Here is a 22,966-nt window from a genome sequence, read left to right on the forward strand (position 1 = left end):
CGAGGGGCGTACATGTAGGCCACCTAGCACATTGCTTTTGAACATTTTCTTCTTCCAGCGAGAGAGATTATTATCTTTCATTTCAGTTATCTGTCTTTGAAATAAAACGCAAGGCTCGTTAAATGCAGCGGACGACTGTCTCGTTTGAGGTGGAGAGTATCACACCTAGGCTCGCTGCTTCAGGGGAAAGGAGAGTTTACCGAAGGCTTTTTTTGCCTCGTAAAATCATGCAAACAAATGTCACGCCGGCAAATGGTTGCCAGGGGAGATGAGGGAGGAACACTTACAGGTTCTTGACGGTGGTGATCCCTCGGAAAGCCTTACGTGGAATAGCCTGAATCTGATTCTCGCTCAGGTCCCTGGAGAGAGAGATGAGAAAGAGAAAGACAGAGATATTAGGATTTGTTTGAAGCCACTTCACATTTCGGGCGAAAGCGTCTTGAGGAAGATGGACGGTTCCTCTAGAACGATACGCCGCAGCTTTGAAGTCTGAGGCCATATTGTTCTACTGACCATAAATGTCACATCCTCCTTTATTCGTCTGGCCTTTTATCACTCCGTCTTTCTCTATGTGTGTGTGTGTGTGTGTCTAATGAAAAACATTTCTAACGCAGTGCTTTGTAATGAAAGGCCTCATAGCGGTATGCCTTTACAATCTTGCTTCATTTCTGTAGAAAATGAAGCAATCATATGCACTTTGAGTAACCCGAGAAAGCAAATACACAAAAGTAGCTCTACACCAAAATTAATGCCTGGCATTTTTTTTTTAAAGCTCGCTTATGAGCCAAATTATTTTTGACATGTCACAATGGTTGTGCTTAACTTTATTAAGCTTGTTTGTTTGTAGACTCACGCTGGCAAAACATAATTTGAAAACCAGAATGCAATTACTGGCCAAGAAGGAAACAAATGAGATATGGAATATCTGCCCGGCTAATCAAAGCGTCTGCTTTGGAGTCATGCCTGCTACACATAACACGAACAGACCACCACGTGGGTTAACCCACCTGACCTTGCTACAACTAATTTCACTGATAAACAATCAGGCGCGGATCCAAACACAGCGAGGAATTCTGCCAGAGCTCGTGCGTGGGACGTAATGATGTATCAAGTACAGGACTGCCAGCAATTTCCTCTTAGGAGCATTAAAAAACTGTAGTTATTGGGCTCCTTCAGCCCCCCGCCAGAACTGGATACGTGTTTTTTTTTTTTTTTTTTTTTCTCGAACCAATCAAGTTTTATTATGGCAAAAATCTTAATAACTATGTTATGCTTTGCAATAAGGGGCTATGGTATTTCATCTAACTGTTCTTGATGGTTTTTGACATGTTCCACAATCCTGTGTTTCTTTATTTCTTCACAGCACTCTTGGCTGGCTTGATGTGAACATCATGTTCCTTTGTGTATCCTTCATGTCGAACTACACAGCGCGTGCACGGAGGAGAACAAACATTTGCAGAGTAAAAACCCATAACATCCCATGTTCGTATGCCACAGAGTGGGAAAATAGGAGCGCTGTTTATACCATCATCACGCTGGGCATGAGCGAATCCCTGTCGCCTTTGATGGTCTAAATGCAAAACAGATAAAGTGCAGAGATGGTGAGGAGCACAGAGGAAACTTCTCTTTGGCTAGGCTTTTTAATTCTTCATGAATGGCGAAGCACCAACCTCGCACGTCCTCGGCGAGCCGAGAAGCGCGGCGTAGTACTTTACAGCACTTCCACTGCTAATAAATGTTTTATTGCTTTGTTTACTCAGTGGAACCTTTTTCATTATTTCTACAAAAAGGCAAATCGTCCCAGCCAAATAAAGGCACTTATGAAACACAATCAGTCTCAGCAGTGCTCTCGCTGAGGAGCGACAGAGTCCATGTCAGAAGAAAAAAAAAAAAAAACAGCCCCACAGGATTTGGGTTGAATTAGATGATTTCTAATGAAGAATTACGTGCAACTATAAAGAGATAATAGAAGTTTATGAGATATGAGAATTATACTGGCCGGGAAAATGTAGCAATGTACATATTTCATCTGCTTTGACACTATATTAATTACGCATGGATAATGAAGCAATCTATGCGACTTCAGAATAAATACAAGCTCTCCAAAGAATCTTTAAAACGCAGGTTAATTTGTCAATTTAGATAATGCAGTAGATAATTTCCCTAATTATTATTTTGTCTTGTTTTATACAAAATTGCATATAATCCTTTTAATAAATTGACTTATTAGGCTTCTTATACAGTAAATAGACATTTTTTTTAACCCCGTTGGCAAACAGAATTAGAAACATCTTATAAATACTGGTGATTTTTTTCTTTTCTTTTAGGAAATAATAAATTGAACTCAGTCCTGGTATTCACTGCTATCATTAGCATCAAATTGGCCATCTTAACAGAGGCTTGAATTAATGCTTTAAGTTAAAGTTAAAGATACAGATTCAAACCAGACATGAACCAAACAGTGTTTGTTAAAGGACAGAGATGCACTGGTCCCCCTCCTCTAGCAATCTGCTTGCAAATTTCATTAATTTCATTTGGCTTTGGCCCTGCTCTCTCCGACTGTCAGGATGCCTGCCATAAATCTCCCTTTGATTCCATTACAGCTCCCATGTCCAGACAACCTGGCAACGCCAAAACATATTACAGATAAACGCTCAGCAACACGCAAGGATATGAGAGCTGAGCTGCAAGGAGGATCTATCCTTACAAACACACACACACACACAGAGAGACAAAGGTTAGACAGAATGAAACGCTACATACTACATGAAATGCCACTGTCTTGACACTCAGCACACATCTTGTTTCAGTCGGATGCACACAGGAATTAACTATAAACGGTTAAATATATGCAAGGAGGAGAAGACCAATAATAGTTCAATAAACATTTCAAAAGCTCAGTGCTCTGTCGGTGTAAATCAATTGGAGATTTTCAAACTCTTTAACCATTGCTTAAGAATTTCGATGGTATACCTTAGGTTCAAATTAACCACAAAAGAAAGTTTGAAAGTTTGGGCTGAATTCTCTAACAAAGAACAAATCCTAAGCAGAGTCCATCCATCCATTTTCCATGTCCTAAGCAGAATGCTTGAGGAATATCAATATGCTGCCGCCTTACAAAACACAGTAAAAAGTATTGAGAGTATGTCGTTCAATTCTCTTTCTTATCACGCTTTACGAATGTCACTCTTATCTCTTCACTGAAAAATGGAATGGCGCACTTTTACAAGAAGGTTATTTGCTTCACTTTTGTTGTTTTCTCACTCTGTTTAAAGCACAAAGGAAGAGAGTGATTGTCTAAGGAAGTCAAGGAAACATCACTGTACAGTAGGAACTCAGAATTGCCGAGAGAAGTAAGTCTCATTCAATAAAAACTCACACACACACACAAGTTTCTCATGTGCATATATGCACAATATCCTTCTTACCCTTCATCTTCACTGTAAAAAAATGTTTAAACATCTCGGTTTAACTTAAAAAAAAATAAGTTACCTGGTTGCCTTAAAATTTTGAGTACACTGAAATTAAAAATTTGAGTTGATATAATGAAGGCGACTGGTTTAATCAACAGAAATTCAAATTATTGTGTTATCTGAACCATATTAATTAATAAAGTTGATTTGACAAAAGAAAAAATGTTGTGATAACAAATCATGAAAATAACTTTTTACAGTGTTGCTAAATCTGGAACATTTTAAATGAGAGAGCATGTTTATGCAGTTAGTAATTAGTATAAAACATGGCCAGACATCTCCATAAAAGAGCATAAAAAAGAAATCTTTTATACAGGCCTAAATTTTTATGCAGAAATTTTTTTTGTATGCTTACCTAATAATTCAATTAGTTTAAATTCAGTTTTATACTATAACTACTACTACTACTACTACTAATAATAATAACAACATTACTGTTTTGTTACTTTAAAACAGAATCGTAATAATATGAAATTTGACATAACTATTTCTAATTTATTATATTTTTTAAACATTTAATTCTGTGATTGGAAAACTGAATTTTTAGCATCATTACTCCAGTCTTTAGTGTCACATGATCTGTCAGAAATCATTCTAATATACTGATTTGGGTAGAAATATTTCCTATTATTATCACAGCTGAAAACATGACACATTTTTTATGATTCTTTGATGAATAGAAAGTTGCTTGCTGAACAAAAGTTCATTTCCCTTTTCCCAATCTCCCAAATATTTTAACAGTAGTGTATATTAACATTTTCAGTACATTGAGAAAAAAAAAAAAATATATATATATATATATATATATATATACAGAAACTAAAAATTATTCAGACACCAGATATCATTTTTGATATGAGCAGGACACTATAGTTCATTTATGTAAGTGAGGATAGCAAAATAAAGTAAACTGTGATATATTATACCAAAAATTCTTCATACAGTGGACTACCATTAAAACTGATAAAAAATTATTCAGACACTTTGACCTGACCATGTTTTGCTTAAGTGTTTTTATTTAAGTGCTAATGCGACCTTTTTACACCACAGGCTGAACAAAATGAAGCATTGCTTGGTAATTGGTTGACCTAAACTAGAGCGAAAAACTGTGATAATGTGTGAAATGTATCTGAATAAATTTTGGTTTCACTGTATATGTAAGTGAAAACTTCTCAATGAATCTTGATTTCTACATGAAAGCATTTGCACAAAGGTTTTATGGACAAATATCACTCCTCCACACTGTCACACACGAGACCCACTCTCTGACAGGACCGGTTTTCCCTTAGGAGGTCAGGTAAATTTGTGTTTCACAGTACTTTGTGATGTTAATCTCTTGTCAAATCAAACATGGCTATGTTTTTTCCCTCTCTGTATAAATTACAGAGCAAACTACTTACTATGTTTCGGCTAACTCAGCCCTTGGAGAAATCTAATCCTCGTCTGGATAGGACTGCTTGTTGATACAGTATCACACAAGTCTAATTTCAATGGTTCCCATGATGCACGGATCCAGAGCACATGGGCTTTTCTTTCCTTCTTTCTTTCTTGTAAAGTCAAAACAGACATCTGTCTCCTTCCATCTAGCTTATCAAGCGCAAAACACAGCCCAGCTGGGTGACTGGACCGTTGATACATCTCCCACCATGCCCATGCCTCTCTCATTATCTATCAAGCGCTGTCTTACGTTCACTCTTGCTCTTGGCAGGGCTGTTATCTGCATGCCAAATTGAATCTAGAGTCCGAGATTCTCGCAGAGGCCCTGATTCCTGTCAGTGGGTTCCTACACGCTTCTGTTAAGTCCTGCCAGCAACGACAGGTCGCCCTCATACGATCACACACATCTGAGCGTACACACCTGATCACAAAGAGTAAGGTGAAAGGTTATTAAAACCCTCCAGCTGCTCTCGCCAGATATATTACATTACATTATTCATTTAGCACTCATAACTGGGGCCAACCGCGTCGCTGTCATATTACATCTGACCCGACTGCTTCAGGGATGACCAGTTAAAAGTGTGTCTGCATGTATGTGTGTGTGCGAGGGGTCACATCCAAATCGCTGTTAAGACTGTTCTGAAGTGAAACCAGCCCTACAAGAATAGCGAGAGCATTACAACACACCCTTGGCCTTAGGATTCAGAGTCTGGAGGCATATTTGTTTTTCATATTGGTGTCACGAGGAATCAGGCCGTAACTGTGACTCCCTGAACTGACAGGTTACGACAGCAAGCTGGCCGGGTCGGATGCCGTTGCCAGGTTATGAGATGCACATTTCTGATTTCTTTCATTAAAGACACAGCTAGAAACAAGGAGAAAGAAGACGACCCCCTCAGGCAATCCATAAGCATTATGTTTTATGAAACCCGAGACGTCTTCAGTCCATATCCATTCGAGCGGCAGTTTCACATGACGAGCTGCATCCACTGTAAAGCGTGCATCGGCCAAGCCTTTTCCCACTGGAACGGCAATTCATGTAACACTTATTCGATAAAGATATATAGAAATGTGAATAATAAATAGTGACCCCGTTGCAGCCTCGTAATTCACTCTTTTACAGCTCCAGTTATGGTCGTGATGGGCGGCCCTCTCTCGCTGCTGGCTGGAGTCTCCACTTTGCTTTATGGCCACTTTTAAAAATGGAGGCAAATTAAAACACTATGGATTTCTGGCCCTGAAAGACTGTATAGTGTAATTGGCCTTAAGGATGACAGTAGTTCTTAATTACATTGAGTATAGGAGCTTTTTCATTGGACCCAGGCCGCTCGCTCTATCTCTCTCCTGTCTCATTCTGCGTGAATCACCAGCCAGCAGATTTTCTTCTTCCCTTCAGTTATTAGAAGTTATTATTCCAGTCTCTCCACTGAAATCTTTCTCTTAAATGGAATAGAGCAGATGTAAATATTACGTTCTGGCAGGTGGCACAGAACCAGCGACGAATCACACGCTGGCTGCAAATGTGAACGTGCGCCGGATCGTTCTGTCACATTACTGATCTTTAGATGGAAGTTTCACCTGCAGCGCTGCATATAGGATGATGAAGGCAAACAGTTGTGGAGGTTAATACACGTCTGCCAGTTAAATCAATTAAAGCATTCTTGTCTGAAGTAGGCTTTTCCTACCCTTCAATGATGTGACGGGTCTTTTTTTTCTTTCCCAAAGGGCCTTAATTATAATAAAAAACAAAGATATGACATCCAAAGTATGTAAGGTAGTACAACTAGATCTCTTTTATTGAATCCAAAAGGTTTTAATTATATAAAGGTATTTTAAAGATTTTGAAGTGTCAAAAGGTCATTCGGTTTAACCATTCAAAGGCCAATACAGCCATTTCATTTGTGATTAAAATATCTTAAAATGTAATAAATGTATATATTTTTTATTCTGGCATGATTTTATAACATCATATATCAACATTGTGCAAAATGGTATTAAAATTATGTGTAGAAGTCGTTGCTTTGTTACGAGAAAGAATGTCCGGAAAAATGAATTTCATTAATGTCATTTGTAGTAACTAATATAAAGGGACCATTTTGGATCAAGTCATGCGTCAATATCATGTGACAGGATGTGACATCATTCAGACACCTGCAAAGGACCACATGGTTGTGAAGGAAAGTAACTAACTCTCTCTTAACTATTTGAAAAATTCATGTTTTCACTTGTTCATACGCATGCCCCGAAGCATCAGGTCATTCGGTTCAACTGCTATAAAACATAGAAAATGTTGTAATATTTAAAAAACATGTACTAAATATAAAATGTTTGATTGTCCTTTTGCTAGCTAGCTAGATATCAGCCTGTTAGCATTGTTTGAAAATATCGTCATTCGGTAAAACCAAAATTTTTTCGTGACAAATTTTGTCCATCTTGTAAAAAATGACAAAAGCAGTGTTAATTGATTATAAAAACCCACAAAATCTCATTGTTAACACTTAATAAAACTTCAAAATTTATTATATCTCCATTATGTTTTTTTTACACTTTTAAAAACCTTATTCGTCAATGACCCATTTTTGACAGTATATATATATATATATATATATATATATATATATTAAAACATTAAATAAATTCTAAGTTTATGTATTGGACATCAATGGAAATCAAATTTTAAAAATTATGAAATATAATTCTACAATATGATATCATGAATTACTAAGGTGATCCTTCAGCTTCACTTTAAAACCATTCAAATATTATTGATGTAGTTTTAAGATATAAATATGATAATCAGGGTTAGGGGTTTTTCCTCAAATATGTGTATGGCACAAGGATTGAAATATGGACAAAAATACACTACCGTTCAAAAGTTTGGTGTCAGTAATTTTTTTCTCACTCCGTAATAACAGTAATATTGTGAAATATTACAATTTAAAATAACTGTTTTTCTATTTTAATATATTTTAAAATATTATTATTTCCTGTGATGGCAAAATGTAATTTATTCCTGTGATCAAAGCTGAATTTTCAGCATCATTACTCCAGTCTTCAGTGTCACATGATCCTTCAGAAATCATTCTAATATGATGATTTATTATCAATGTTGAAAGCAGTTGTGCTGCTTAATATTTTTGTGGAAGCCATGATATGCTTTTTGTTCAGGATCCTTTGATGAATACAAAGCTCAAAAGAACAGCGTTTATTTGAAACAGGGATCTTAATAAATGTCATTTTGGATCAGTTGACTGCATCCTTGCTGAATAACAGTGTTAATTTATTTTACAGTACAATTTCTTCAACAGTATTAATTACTTTTTGAAAGGTACATTACGTACAAAAAGGGATTTCAGGGTCTGAAGGGGTTAAAGTTTAGCTTATTTTTTCAGAAGTTGCACTGCTTACTAGCAGTGTAGTTGGAATAACACTTAATATACTGTACATGTAAGCGACACAAAACTAAAATGTTCCCATTATAATCAAAAAGGTGCAGACGCTGTGAAAATCGAGTGCACTTGAGTGCACAGTGATTTTAATGGAATAAGATCATCAAAATATCACAAAAAAGATGTATTTTAATGTAAATTAAACTGAATAAATAGCGACTACAATGTCAAGGGAAATAATCACATTACGATTTTTTTTATAAACGTTCAGCTGTATTGTTTTGCGTACCAACAGGACGGTGAAACGCAAGATTCACTGATCTGAAACCCACTGCAGTCTCTTTAAACTCTTTTGTGACAGCAGTAAGTTAGTGAACACCAGACTTGTTGGAAGGATGTGTGTATGGAAATGAAATGAACGTCGAGCTCTTGTTCACTGATCAGTATCCGGCTGCGTCAGCTTTGTATTCCTCTCCAGTCGTTTAACTGCCCTTGCTTATGTCTTACATGTAGCTCAAAGACTTCTTGATTTAATTAACTCAGTGCTTTATGAATAAAAATATTTCACTATTGATCATCCCAAGAGCTGACGCAGGCTAAACCGGGACAGCGCTCGCTTCATTACGCTGTCCTTACTTGCTTTTTTTCTTTCTGATGGCGAGGGAGGAGGTGAGGGTCGGAGTCACTATGGAGGGAGGTGAAGGCAGCTTCTAAATCAAAGAAAATGAGCTCAAACGCTCCCTTGGGTGTCTGCTAAAGCTTCTACATTCCTCCGCTGCCTCCAAGAAAGAGTCCGTGCATGGATATTATAAATAGAAAAGGTCCCCCCCCCCCCCGCCTTAGTATCTATTATGTTTTGTCAATGCTTTAATTAAATTGGATCGCTTAATGTGATTTATCCTGATCCATACACTTTATGCCTCTAAAAGCCTTTTTGGCTCCCGGCCCAAAAGACGTCAAACAAATTTAGATGAGTTACTGAAGAAAAAAGGGGAGAGGCTGGGCGCGGGGGGTGATTTGTTATTGGTTAATTCACTTTTATTCTTCGTGTGCCATTTGGTTTAATTTTCTTTCTTCTGCGCCGTCTTGCCCTGGACCGAGTCTGAGACGCACAACAAGCTTTTAGGATCATTTATAGTCGCAATAAAACGTCAGTTATGAGAGATGAGGAGAGTGCATGTCTGATTTCAAGATGGGACGACTTTTGGACAGAGAATGACACGCAACGTCCTTTTCCCAGTCCTCGCAAAAGGCTTGAGAGCAAAGCCGTCCAAAAACGAGGGGAGATGTTGAAGAAAGGATGAGGCTGCTAATCAGACAATAGGATTTAAGAGCTTTTAAAGTGAGTGGGTTGGAGGGAACAGCTGAGTCGCGCTCCGTCCACGGTGAGGGGCCTCTCGGCACTCATAAATAAAACTAGGAGATTAGGAGATTGGCTGGGGGTGGGAGTGGTTCTGGGGGGTTCAGGCAGAACTTTCCATCCATCTTGCAGCAGGTCACAGTTGCCAAGGAGACCAGGAGCCATGCTGTCCAATTAACTCCAGAGCCAGCGGTGCAGGTGGCTCGGTGGTGTTGGTGGTAGTGGTGAGGGGCGTCGAGAGCAGGGCTTTGTGTGTTTGTGTCTACATGAAAACACACTCCACACAAAAGAAGCACCTTTAGTGGCCAAATATAAGTCACTCTCGGGTGAACGGATGAAAAGAGACAGTGTAATTACCAAACAGTAATACACCACTGAGATGAAGAGACAGGTGTGAGTGAGTGTGTGTGTGTGTGTGTGTGTGTGTGTGTAAAACATTCTATAAATTGATTTGTTATATTACATAATACATATGCCAATCCATCCATCCATCCATTCCTCTATCTATCTGTCACTCTCCATCTGTCTATGTGTCTGTCTATCCATGTATCTATTGTTCTATCTATTCATCCATCCATCCATCCATCCATCCATCCACCCTATCAATCAATCCATCCATCCACCTATCCACCTTCTATCCATCCATCCATCCATCCACCCATCCATCCATCCATCCATCCATACACCCTATCAATCCATCTATATGCCCTTTCATCCATCCATCCATCCATCCATCCACCTTCTGTCCATCTACCCATTCTTCCATCCACCCCATCCATCCATTTATATGCCCCATCCATCCATCCATCCATATGCCCTTTCCATCCATCCATCCATCCATCCATTCTTCCATCTACCCCATCCATCCATCCATTCATATGCCCCATCCATCCATCCATATGCCCTTTCCATCCATCCATCCATTCATCCATCTATCCATTCTTCCATCCACCCCGTCCATCCATCCATCCATCCATCCATATGCCCTATCAATCTATCCATCCATTCATCCACCCTATCGATCCATCATCCATCCATCTATCTGCCCTATCAATCTATCCATCCATTCATCCATCTATCCATCCATCCATCCATCCATCCATCCATCCATCCATATGCCCTATCAATCCATCCATCCATATGCCCTTTCCATCCATCCATCCATATGCCCTATCAGTCTATCCATCCATCCATCCATCCATCTATCCATCCATTCATCATCCATCCATACGCCCTATAGATCCATCCATCCATATGCCCTTTCCATCCATCCATCCATCTATCCACCTTCTATCCATCTACCCATTCTTCCATCCATCCATCCATCCATCCATCCACCCCATCCATCTATTCATATGCCCTATCCATCCATCCATCCATCCATCCATCCATACATATGCCCTATCCATCCATCCATCCATCCATCCATCCATCCATCCATCCATCCATCCATATGCCCTATCAATCTATCCATCCATCCATCCGCCTATCCACCTTATATCCATCTACCCATTCTTCCATCCATCCATCCATCCATCCATCCATCCATCCACCCCATCCATCCATTCATATGCCCCATCCATCCATCCATCCATCCATCCATAGGCCCTATCAATCTATCCATCCATTCATCCGCCCTATCCATCCATCAGGGAAAAATGTTCAGAACAAGTGTAAATCAGGCAAGCCGGTATTCTTTAAAGACAAGAAGAACCCCAGCACAGCACAGCAAACAAACACAAATCCAAACTCTAATCCACAAGCACAAATCCTCTTTATGTCAACTCAAAACAACGGAATCAGATCAGATTTGTTTGTCAGGTTCTTAGAATGCATTAGATAGGAAGCTGCATAGAAAGCAGGGATGGCTGCTTGCTTTCGGCCAGCTAATAACCCTAAGCTCTTTAAAATGAGAGTAATCCAGTTAGCGTGGGTAAATGGCTAATGTCCAGCTAATCGAATTACAGGCAAAACTGGTTTAGTCGGCCATATCTGGCAAACCTCAACCTGCCATCCTCTGCATTGTCCACAAAAACCGATGATGAATGCAAGACCTCGTTGCCGCTCAATTCCTACAGCTGATTGGTGGATCTGGGGCTCTTGATCATGAGGCGTGACCGCGCACCTGTGACATACTGAGGGCTGAGTCAATATATATAGAAGGATGACATTCAGCAGTATTCAATTACAGAAATGCACAGAATACGCATACGCAATAACACAACATCACAAATCATGTGCCCAGCCAATTGTAGCTGCAGGCTGGACTGAATGATTATGTGGTATAAATGGGGGGCTGTTAAGTCTATTGGGCCCAGGAGGTTTTATTCTAAATCTAATAATGGGAAACGTGGAAGTGGAAAAGGGTGGAATATTTTGAGAGGTTACGGGGGCAAGCAGGAGACCGTGGGTGCCATGCAAAAACCTTCATGTTTCACAGAAATCTGGACACAGATCTTTGAAGGAAAAAAGCAGAGCGCCATTGTCGAAATTGGTTTTCATGCTCTGTAATTACTCAACATATGAGTCTAAAAAGGTCAACATAGCACGCTAATTAACATGTAACCCAACCTGAGAAAAGTGTAATTGCGTCCATAGACAGGAAGAGAGGTAGAGAGAACAACTTGGAGTTAGTACACGAGGCCGGGCCCCGCGGGGCCCCAATCAGCATGAGTTTCTTTTAACATGTTGTAAAATATTGTTCTGCTTTCCAACAATGGCCACCCAGCAGAGAAGGATAAACAAACGTTTCCATTTATGAATAATCACCAAAGTGGGTGAAAAAAGCCAGATCATGACTTAAGTGCTTAGTTAACATGCTAAATAATAGAGAAGAAATTTATTTCCAGTTTTTTTCTTCTTAAAGGTTTAATTTCACACATGGAGCATGTCAAAGTTACATTTGTCTTGATCTCCCATTATCTCCGAATGTATTCTCTTTTATTACTCTCTGGCTTATTTATGGTAACATGAGAATGTGTGTGTGTGAGAGAGAACAATAAAAGACAGAGAAAAGGGAGGAAGGCTTGAGAGTGAGACAGATAGAGAGAGAAGAAAGATGCAGATGCATCCCTGACCACAAGATGGAGCCCCCAGGCTTCTCTCCACCATTGAACCAACCAATCAATAAATTAATCTGTGGTGGAGGGATGTAGGAGGCCGTATAGGTCTGATGCTCAGGAAGCCATCACCTTTATCCACAAACATAGATGTGACCACATTAACACACTGAAGGATCAGCCAGACAGTGGCAGCTGGTATCAGCAGGCAGAGGCGTTGGGAATGTTTCCTTAACCACAGTAGCTAGGAAAAATCAGGATATGCAGTACTGGCTGCAGCAGACAGAAAAAAAACAAAGGATGCACCAATTGAAATTCTGTTGAAAGTCGGTAATTAAGTTCATGCTATAATCAATAACCAATAAACAGACAAACTAGTATAGAATTTTAATAGCATCTCAATACATTAAAAAGAAAACACTAAAAGATTTTTGAGATTTGCTAAAGATTGATTACATTAAACTGTTATAAATTATCAGTATTAAAGATTAAATTTAAGTGAGCAGAAGAAGATGGCAAAGGTCATCTAAACGTATAAATAGGGGAAATGAGCATGAACAATTAAATATCCAATACTGATCAATACTGATAAATAAAAGGAAATCAAATATACTGTTTGTCAATATACTGAGCATCCCTAGCAAATGCAAATGGAAATTTCCACATGGGAAATGACCACACTGACATGAAATCAACTAAAGAGACGGACAAGTATGCAGATGATGCAGTTTTATTCAGTATTTACATTTGTTACTTAACTGTCTGTGCTTCATTTGCCCTGGCGGTGGAGGTTGAGCATAAAGTGTTCCCAATCATTTTCCGACCAATTTGGCCATAAACAAAGATCCAACACTATCTGGCCGCTAAAAACAAGAATCCAGCGGGAGTGAGCATATTGCTGCACACCTACACAGCGATGACCATGTGAGACGCCAAGGACCATTATAAGACACAGGCATTTCATAAAAGAGCCAACCCTCTCATTTGATTCACAGCAGGACAAATGTGCATTGGAGGAATGAGTGACAGAAATGGCTTTTGTCAATAGTGTTGCCATTACGGGGACAGCGAGCCGCCTCAGTCGCCCGGCCGCTGTGTGTAAACTGCTTCCTGAGATTAGTGTCGAAACTCAGTTTATCCGACTTCCTAATCAAATCAGCCACACCGCCACATGCCGGCCAAACAGTCTTCTCGTAGCTGGCTGCTCTGTGACAACAAACATCTTACCTCCCTCATCCACATGCGGAACCCTTTGCTGCCCTACACAAGGACATCAAATCCAATTCACCCTTAGTCATGGAATTCTCTGGCTATTCACTCCCTGCCACTGTCTGTTTGAGCTTGAAATATGACTCTATGAGTCGTGCTCATGTACACTGTTAGACAAAAAAAAAAAAAAAGACAAAAATCAATCAATCAATCAATCAATCAATCAATCAATCTATCTGGTTTCGGCCTAAAATACCCCATGGATTTATTATTATACCATGTTTTAACCGCCTACTTTTGGGGGAGTTGCGTAAACAAAATGGCAGCGACATGGGTGGAAATGTGCAGATTAAGGCAGAGTAATATTATAATAAGATCCCTTTCCTACATCACAAGGTGAGCGAAATCTGAACGGCTCATTTTCTCATGCTTGCAGAGAAAGGCTTATCAAAACAAAGTTACTTTTCACATTTTCTGGGTTGGTAGATGCACCGGGACCCGATTATAGCACTTAAACATGGAAAAAGTCAGATTTTCATGATATGTCCCCATTAAAGAGACAACTTTGTACCTCTAAAGGCTGCATATTAGTACCTAATACGTACTAAAATGCACATTTAGAGCTAGATAACGCACTAAGGTGTATTTTTGAGGGTACTGCATCAGTGATAATTAAACTGCACTGCCCATATTCCCTGTACTCTAACTACTATCCTGAAGAGTCTTGTCGTTACTACCCCTAATTTAGCTAAAACACCTTCTGCATAAACGCAACATTTCCTGTGCTGCCATGCCGGCTTCCTCTTTTACCGGCTGTTAGCTCTTGTCTTTCCAATCCTGGAGATACGCTATCATCTGTCGCTCATTGGTAATTGTTTGTTTTCTAAGCGTCACTCAAGGGCCAACGCTATCGCTTTTCAGTGCTACACATTCCAACAATAACCAGTCGGCTTTGGTTTCTGTCTCTCTGCGAGCCAAGAATGTGAAGTCTAAAGGATGGTTAGATCCTACCCATGAGCCTTCCAGCTGCTAAATGTATAAACCATAAGAAATTACACATGAAACCTTGGGCCCTTTAGCGTTGATCAAATATAAGGCTGTGCGATGATTATTTCCCTTGTGAATCTTGAGCTTCAGCCAGAGCCTCAGACATTGAGGCCCAGTTCCTCTCGTCCTCCTTCCATTACAGCTCTGATGAGCAAGAAATTGAGCTCTAATTATTCGGAGAAAAATAAATGGTCATTTAGAGTTGAAAAACAACTGATGAAAACTCTTTGTTTCGTGCTTTGGAAAGTGGAAATCGTTGGACTATAAACTAATCATGAAGTTAAGTATGCTTTGTTGTGCCTACTGGGAACACGTTGGCACAATGAGGTAATGCGCAGCCTTGCCACACATCGTGTGCCCTTCCATCCACAATGGCTGATTAATATGACATTTGACTGCGGCGGTTCGTTTTTCCCCATTATCCGGTTTGATCAGTGTGTGTGGCTCCCCAGGGCCGTAAGTCAAGCCCCCCTGTGCTTCAGCCTGTGGAATGTTCCATAGATGGTGAATTTCACCTCTACAGGGGATGATCTCACTGATTATGACATCATGAAGGCAGGTTGATTTATTAAGGCCCACTGATGAGGCCGTATTTAAATAAACATCAGCATCCTTTCCAGAGTTAAAGATATGGTTCCCCCGAGGGTCTACACATGGGCTGGCTGGGGGGGCTTAGGGTTAAGGAGGAAGTTGAGTCGATTCATTTGAGCGTGAATGAGTCGATGACTTTAACACTTTGCCCCCGTTCGAACTTACACGCCCCGTGACAATCTCGACCAGGTGCGAGTGGACGCGCGGGGAGACTCTCGAATCGCCTATGCAGATTACTGTAAGAACAACAGCCCGTGGTGGTGTTAAACCTCTGCTAAATAGCTTGTCTACCCTTGTTAACACCCAGGCCCGGGCTGAAATTGAGTTCAGCTGTGGCGTGGCATTACTGAGCATTTTATGTGCTGGATCATAAATCAGGGCCTCTCACACCGGCTGCAGCCCCTCAGGCCACATTTCCACCTTCCTTAGACCCCATTAGCTCCTACATATTCTGCTTTCCGGGGCAGGGGGACTGAGCAACAGGGACAGACTGTAGGAACGCTACAACAAGTGTCCCTAACGCCGCCGCGTTCACGAGAGCGCTGCATTTTATAGCAGTTCCATTTTTCAGAAGGACATCTGGTCATGCTGTGGGTAGTTCTCGCTGATGGGGGCTGCTTTGACCGGTACGAGCGTGCGCTTTTATATAAGCTTTCTCACGGTGAGCGAATATGGGAATTAAGTTAATCATAGCTTCAGGGCCAGACATTTACAGAGGTGGGAGCAAGGGCCAGAGATTACACCACTCAGGGAATTGAGCTGTGAGCACTGAGGGAATGGACTTGCTCACCTGCGATCGAGCTGCAGAAGGCCGCTATTGTATTTGAATAATGAACCTGAGGGGAATATGGCGTGTTTGTGAGTGTGTGTATGTGGATAAATAATGACAGAGGTGGGAGGAGTGTTTGTGTGTGTGCATAATGAAAGGGCAGAGGGAATATGTGAGCATGTGTGTGTGCGCATTAGGGTGAATGGCATATGCTTGTGTTTTTATTCATGGAAACACAAGCATGAGATCAAAGAACAGGTTTATTGAGAAGTGTTTGTGCAATGACTGTTATATTCAGAAGGTTGTTGTCGTGAATGAAAAGACAAAGACAAATGCTGCACTCTAAAAAATGCTGGGTTCTTTCAACACATGTTTGGGTCAAATATGGACAAACCCAGCCACTGGGTTCAAAATTTAATTTAAAAATTTAACCCAACAGTTGGGTTTGTCCATATTTGACACAAATTTGGGTTGAAACAACCCAGCATTTGTTTTTAGAGTGTAGGAGAGAAAAATATTTTCAATAAAATAAACAAATACAATAAAACTCTGGAACAAATGAAGCTAAACCATATACTTTAAAAAATGCTGGGTTAAAAACAACCCAAGTTGGGATAAAAATGGACAAACCCAGCAACTGGGTTAAATGTTTGCCCAGCATGCTGGGTAGTTTTATTTAACCCAACTATTGTTTAAAAATGACTATATGGCTGGCTTAAAATGAACCCAAAATAGGTTGGAGATTAAAAATCAGACACATAATTACTAGAGGCAACAATAATAATCAAAAGGTGAACATTTATTAATAAGCAATTCAATAAATCTTTATTATTTAATTAATAATTATTATTGTTCATTTTCAACATACTTTGGGTTCATTTTAAGTAAGTGATACAGTAATTTTTAAACAAACAGTTGAGTTAAATAAAACCACCCAGCAGGTTGAGCAAACATCTGGGCTAACACAACAGCTGGGTAAAAACAACCCAATCAGCTGGGTTTATCCATTTTCAACCCAACTTGGGTTGTTTTTAACCCGGCATTTTTTAGAGTGTACATGTTAAATTCTGAGCACTTTGGCCAGACCCCTAAAGCGTCATTTGAGTTATGCAGCAGATGGAAAAATTAGACTTGCTCCCAGCACTCTTGGTGGCTAAAGTCAAAAGTCAAGGTTATCCATGATCACGACACCAGCATCCACCCTCCTGCTGTTTTCATAGGTCAAAGCCTTGCTCTCCCAGCTGAAGACCTCCAGGGCCCCACCTGGCCATCCATGAACTTCCTTGCTTCACCAGACAAGTAACCCATGAGGTTAACAACGCTTCACTGACACAACTACTATAATCATTCCTTTCTGCATGTGGCTGAATTTAAATTTCCCAATTATATGTGTCAGAGCATGTGTACCAAATGGCACACGTTCTGACACACTGACATGCAAGTTTTTGATCGCATTCTCATCTCTTTCCATTGTTAATTTCCTGGATTTCTCTATTACTACAGTCAATGAGAATTATAAAAGAGCAAAAATAAATAAATAAAACAGTTTGGCTGAGGACATGAAAACGCAAATCTGCTCTCTCTACAACGATAACGAGACATTGACTTAGATATTTTCCATGTTGCGTATGATCATAAGCCAGTTCCTAAGACTTTACAAGTTTTCTTTAGTGTACAAGTACGGAGATTTTAGTGAGTCTAGACGTTTCCCTGAATCTCCACTGAGGCAGTGGGACAAACCTCCTCAGTACTGCCTCCAGGGCCTGCTGCCCTTTGCCAGATGGCTTTGCAGAGTTTTGCTAACAAAGTCATTAAAACGCCTCATTTAATTTAAGTTTCATCCAAGACAAATCTTCCAGCAGTCCAAACCTCACACACATACAACTACCCACAACCCCCCATACAATCTGAGAGTACTAACCGTTGAAGTGAGGACCCTTGCAGATTCCTTGCAATCAGTATTGCTGTCTTGGTCCTTTTTTTGGAAGCCAAACATGGATCTGGTTGCACTTATAGAAATGACAGACAGGCAGAGCGTACCCATGTTTGATGACCAAAGTGAAAATAGAGGGGCTTTCTCCTTCTGTCCCCCCCTTTCTGGTCCCTTAACCACATCCCTGTCAATTTCAGCCAAGAGGATTTCTCGTCGCTTGACCAATTCCCTCAAACCCCCCAACTCAATAGCTACCGTACTCCTGCACAGTAAGAAAACGAGTACCCATCTCACATATGACGAAACATGAACTCTAATATGAACCAATCGTCCAATTCCTTGATCTGAATGACTGATGGGATGTAATTAAACCAATCCACTGAAAGTTTGCCCAATTCTTAAATTGCAAGCTTTTGCAACCCTCAAAAACAACAATATATTCAAACGCTTTCATCAAGACCACCAACAAAACAATAAATTGTTAACGTTGGGCAAAGTTTTTAATCATATTGCCACATCAATGAAGTTAAAAGTTTAAAAACAAGTGAATGCATAAAAGCCCATTGTCTGGTTTGCACTTTCACAATTTTTTGGGGTTTGTCAATGTAAAGTTATAGTATTTCATTAAAAATATGAAAGAAATATGTTTTTGTTTAGTATTATTTTTTAACATATAAGGTCAATTATTGGACTGCATTCTTTATGATTCCTATCCCTACCTGAAAATATCTTGAAAAAGTCTGTAAACATCAGTATTACGTAGAGAATAAATAAATAATTAAAAAAGCCCAGCCGAGTATAAACACAAAGCAGCAAGATATTGGCATGCTACCGCACCATTTCAAGAACAACGACCCTGGATGTGACACTCTTACAATCAGAAACACAATCAGGAAGTCTGCTTTAGTCAGGCAATAGCGTTCTGGTTGGTCGTGTTTTTGTAGTGCTCTCACACCACAAAATTTGTTAAGAACACTTTCCAGCAAGTTAACTGTGGCAGATCTGAAACAGACACCGAAAACACTGAGATCCTCTTTTCGATTGTCTTCTGAAGGATCCCAGTGCTCCACCCAGAAAAAAAGTCTGTTTTGAATTTCTGATACTCATGTGTTCCCGCCAATCAATTTAGGAAATGTGAAGCAGCTGATGCTTATAAATAAAAGAACAAAACTTGCAGTTTGATATAATTTTTATAGAGCGTCTTGTTTTACTTTGAGTCTTTTTCGGTTCTCATTTTTAATTCACGTGCATAAATACGTTTGTTTTTTTTTTTATGACCGCGCTAACCGTCAGATGGAGGCTCTGATTCACCAGCGGTAATTGAACTGATGATATAAATAAACTCTCCAGATCTGCTCTCTGCCCTCCCGGTTGGTGCCTTATTGCTGCCGAGCCAACCTGCGCATGAGTGCATGTGGGATTTTGTTTGGCAGCCAATAATTACAATATCAGCTGCTTAACTCTGCGGTAATTGAGGTCGCCGGATCATTTAACTCCGCTCCCACTTGGCGGCAGGATTGGGCCGGAGGCGTAATTTTTCAAACACCTTTGAAATGATAATGAAACGTACAAGATGTATGGAGGGATTATGCACTGCGGTGGTTCATTGATGTGGTCAATGAGAGAGATCGTTTTCTTGTTGCTGGAGACAAACAGTAATGCATAAGCCTGCCCAAACATCAATGCTAACCATTAGGACTTACAAGAATCATAATAGTCCAAAATGACTCTTGTTTTTCCTCAGAAGACTGGACATATTTATAGGAAATTATAGGTTAGCTCACTAATAAATCTGTGAGGTAAGCATAGGAAAAGACACATTCGCTTGTTTGAGCTAAAGCTGCATAGCTGCTATAATGAAGTCGAGCCATGTAAGTTGCGCTGTGCCGCCCCTAGGCCATGTGTTCCTCATCACCAATGGATAAAACTCTTATGGGAACAATAGGTGCTGTTTAAACAGCAGTCTTTTGAGTTTCTAACCCTCGGTTTTGCTAGCTCTTTTATCCCGGGCTGATGTACAAGGGCATACAAGATAACAGAGGCCAGGGTGGCGCAAATAAAACTGCAGATCACTGCAAGATGTGGGAGGCTCCATGAGAGCAGTGAAATCTCCCCAGCTCAAATGTTTTTGACACTCTTAATCGGTTAAAGATAGCGCCGTAAGGGAATCGCACCCATAATGGGCCCCCAAACCAGAGCTCTGCCTGATGCACTTAGCCTCCAACTTTATCACAATAGCACAGAATCCTTTAATCCCGCCGCGCTTCGCTAACTGGGGTCATAGATGCTTTAAGAGCATTATAATAGTTTCCTCCATCTTTCTTTCCAGTTGAGAGGTGTAGCGCCATGCTGAAGACCTGATCACAGCACTCTTTATCATGCTGGATCTCCTCGAGGCGCCCCATATGCCAGCCCAACCCTCTTTCACCTATAATACCACTACTTTGAAATGACCCTTCCAGCTCCCCCTCGTTCCTCTCCTCATCCTCATCACATGGTCGCACTTTTCCAAGATATGGATTTCAGCCATCTGCTTAGTGTTAAGGAACTCCTTCCCTTATGCAAACCCAGCAGGGTGCACCTCTTCCGGCCTTCTGATGAGCTCCATATCCTAAAAATACCCATAAACCCTCAATTTATTTCTAATAATTTCTGAATGCTATCTTGGATATCCGAGAGGATAAAATAGGGAATTCTTTTGTGCTCTGAGGATGAACAGAAATCTCAGACGTCCTCAAAAGACTTAAGGATGTTTGACTAAACCGGAATGATAAATTCTCTTGATATGTCTGAATTGATGAGCTGCTGAACACCCGAAGCGTCTACATGTCTATTCTTTTGACAAGTGTCATGTGAGTTCAGCATGATAAGCTTTCATCAGCTGCTCTAATAGTGGTATTGTGATTATTTAATTGGTTTTGCTTCAACGAGCACTGATATCCTATGTGAATATAGGCAAGTGTATGTGTGTGTGAAAAGACTGAGACCACATTAACTTTTGAAATTCATGTACATTTTTCTTTTTTTCCACTCAAATTGTTATAGCGGTAATATAATATGCAATTAACATTTTGTATTAAACTTTAAAAATGCAAAAAATAAGCATTTTCAGAAGTGGACCCCACTGTACATGAGCGTGCAAAAGTCGGTTTGAATTAGCAGGGCTAACGGACTGAGAGTTGACTAAGAAACTCTTTCTGCACTATAAATAATATCCACCTTTAAATCACAATGTGATGAAACTGGATGAAGGAGACCTTCTCACAGCTCAGCCATCTGACAGACAGATGTACAAAACAGCCTGCACTATCACTGCTCATTTTACTGTGAAGATCTGTGAAAACCATGATCCAGTTAGGTTATCATCAGATGATGAAATTTATTTAAAAAACGGCACATTAATTCAGAGATTAGATTGGACTGAAACCCAGGAATCAACCAGGCTGAACAACTAAACACAACATACAAGAATGGCAACCAAAATGTGAGTGCTAGCATAAAAAATGCTGGGTTAAAAACAGCCCATGTTGGGTTGAAAATGGACAAACCCAGCAACTGTGTTGTTTTAACCCATCGGTTAGGTTAAATGTTTGACCAATGTGCTGGATAGTTTTATTTAACTCAACTTTTGTTTAAAAATTACTGTATGGCTGACTTAAAATGAACCCAAAATATGTTGGAAATTAAAAATCAGACACATAATTACTAGAGGAAACAATAATAATCAAAAGGTGAACATTTATTAATAATAATTATTTAATTATTATTTATTAAACTTATTAATAAATGTTCATTTATTAAACATATTAATAAATGTTAATTTCCAACATATTTTGGGTTCATTTTACAGTTTTTTAAACAATAGTTGGGTTAAATAAAGCTACCCAGCTGGTTGGGCAAACATTTAACCCAACAGCTGGGTTAAAACAACCCAATTGCTGGGTTTGTCAATTTTCAACCCAACTTGAGTTGTTTTTAACCCAGCATTTTATAGAGTGTAGGTTTAGGGGTTAGCACTTGTGAAGGCAATCAGCATTGTGAATGACACGACCAATCAAATCTTTAGAATCGTCTGCGGTGCAGGGTTTATGCTTAATTGGTCTGTGAAAAAAAACAAATCACACCACATAGAGTACACTTACAAAAACCTACTGCGGTGGGACCAGGGTATTAGTGGATGTGAATTGTAAATCTAGATCCATTCACAGAACTCAGTTCTGACTAAAAGGTGTGAGATGATGTGTAATGACTCCTAGCGGTGCCACGGAGACTGCAGATTTGGCCATACCAAAGGATTAACACTGCTAATTCCTCAAAAGAGTGAATCTCCTCCAAAGAACCTTCTGTCTTGGCTGGATTTGACTGGAGCCATCTCAGTCATTTCCATTCATGCAGCACCTCAGATGCCTCCACGGGATTGTTCTGGATCTGAATCAACTTAAAGGTGGCTAGTAGAAGATTTATACAGGATATTTCAGAACATTATCAGCACACATACCGTATGTGTGTCTCCTGGAGGTCTGTTTGTGCTATGTATAACATGACATATAGCATGTGGTGGCATAAAGCAAAGCTTTCCTTTTGTGCTTAATGCGCAACAGTCCTGCAGACACTCTGCAGCATGAGGTTGAGGTTTATTAAACAACCTCCAGACCATTAAATCAACTTGAGTCTTTGTGCTCCATTCAAACCAGTTGCC

At 39.9% G+C, this 22,966-nt stretch overlaps 1 protein-coding gene across 1 annotated transcript in view; it reads right to left on the reverse strand.

Moving 5' to 3' along the window:
- Nucleotides 1–22,966, reverse strand: part of slit3 (slit homolog 3 (Drosophila)) — a 200,548-nt gene that overhangs the window by 95,130 nt on the left and 82,452 nt on the right. Inside the window, 1 exon segment of the mRNA XM_051860278.1 lies at nucleotides 288–359. Within this exon segment, the coding sequence (XP_051716238.1) occupies nucleotides 288–359 (72 nt within the window).

Source organism: Ctenopharyngodon idella, chromosome 14 (assembly GCF_019924925.1).
Source record: "Ctenopharyngodon idella isolate HZGC_01 chromosome 14, HZGC01, whole genome shotgun sequence".
Classification (NCBI taxonomy): domain Eukaryota; kingdom Metazoa; phylum Chordata; class Actinopteri; order Cypriniformes; family Xenocyprididae; genus Ctenopharyngodon; species Ctenopharyngodon idella.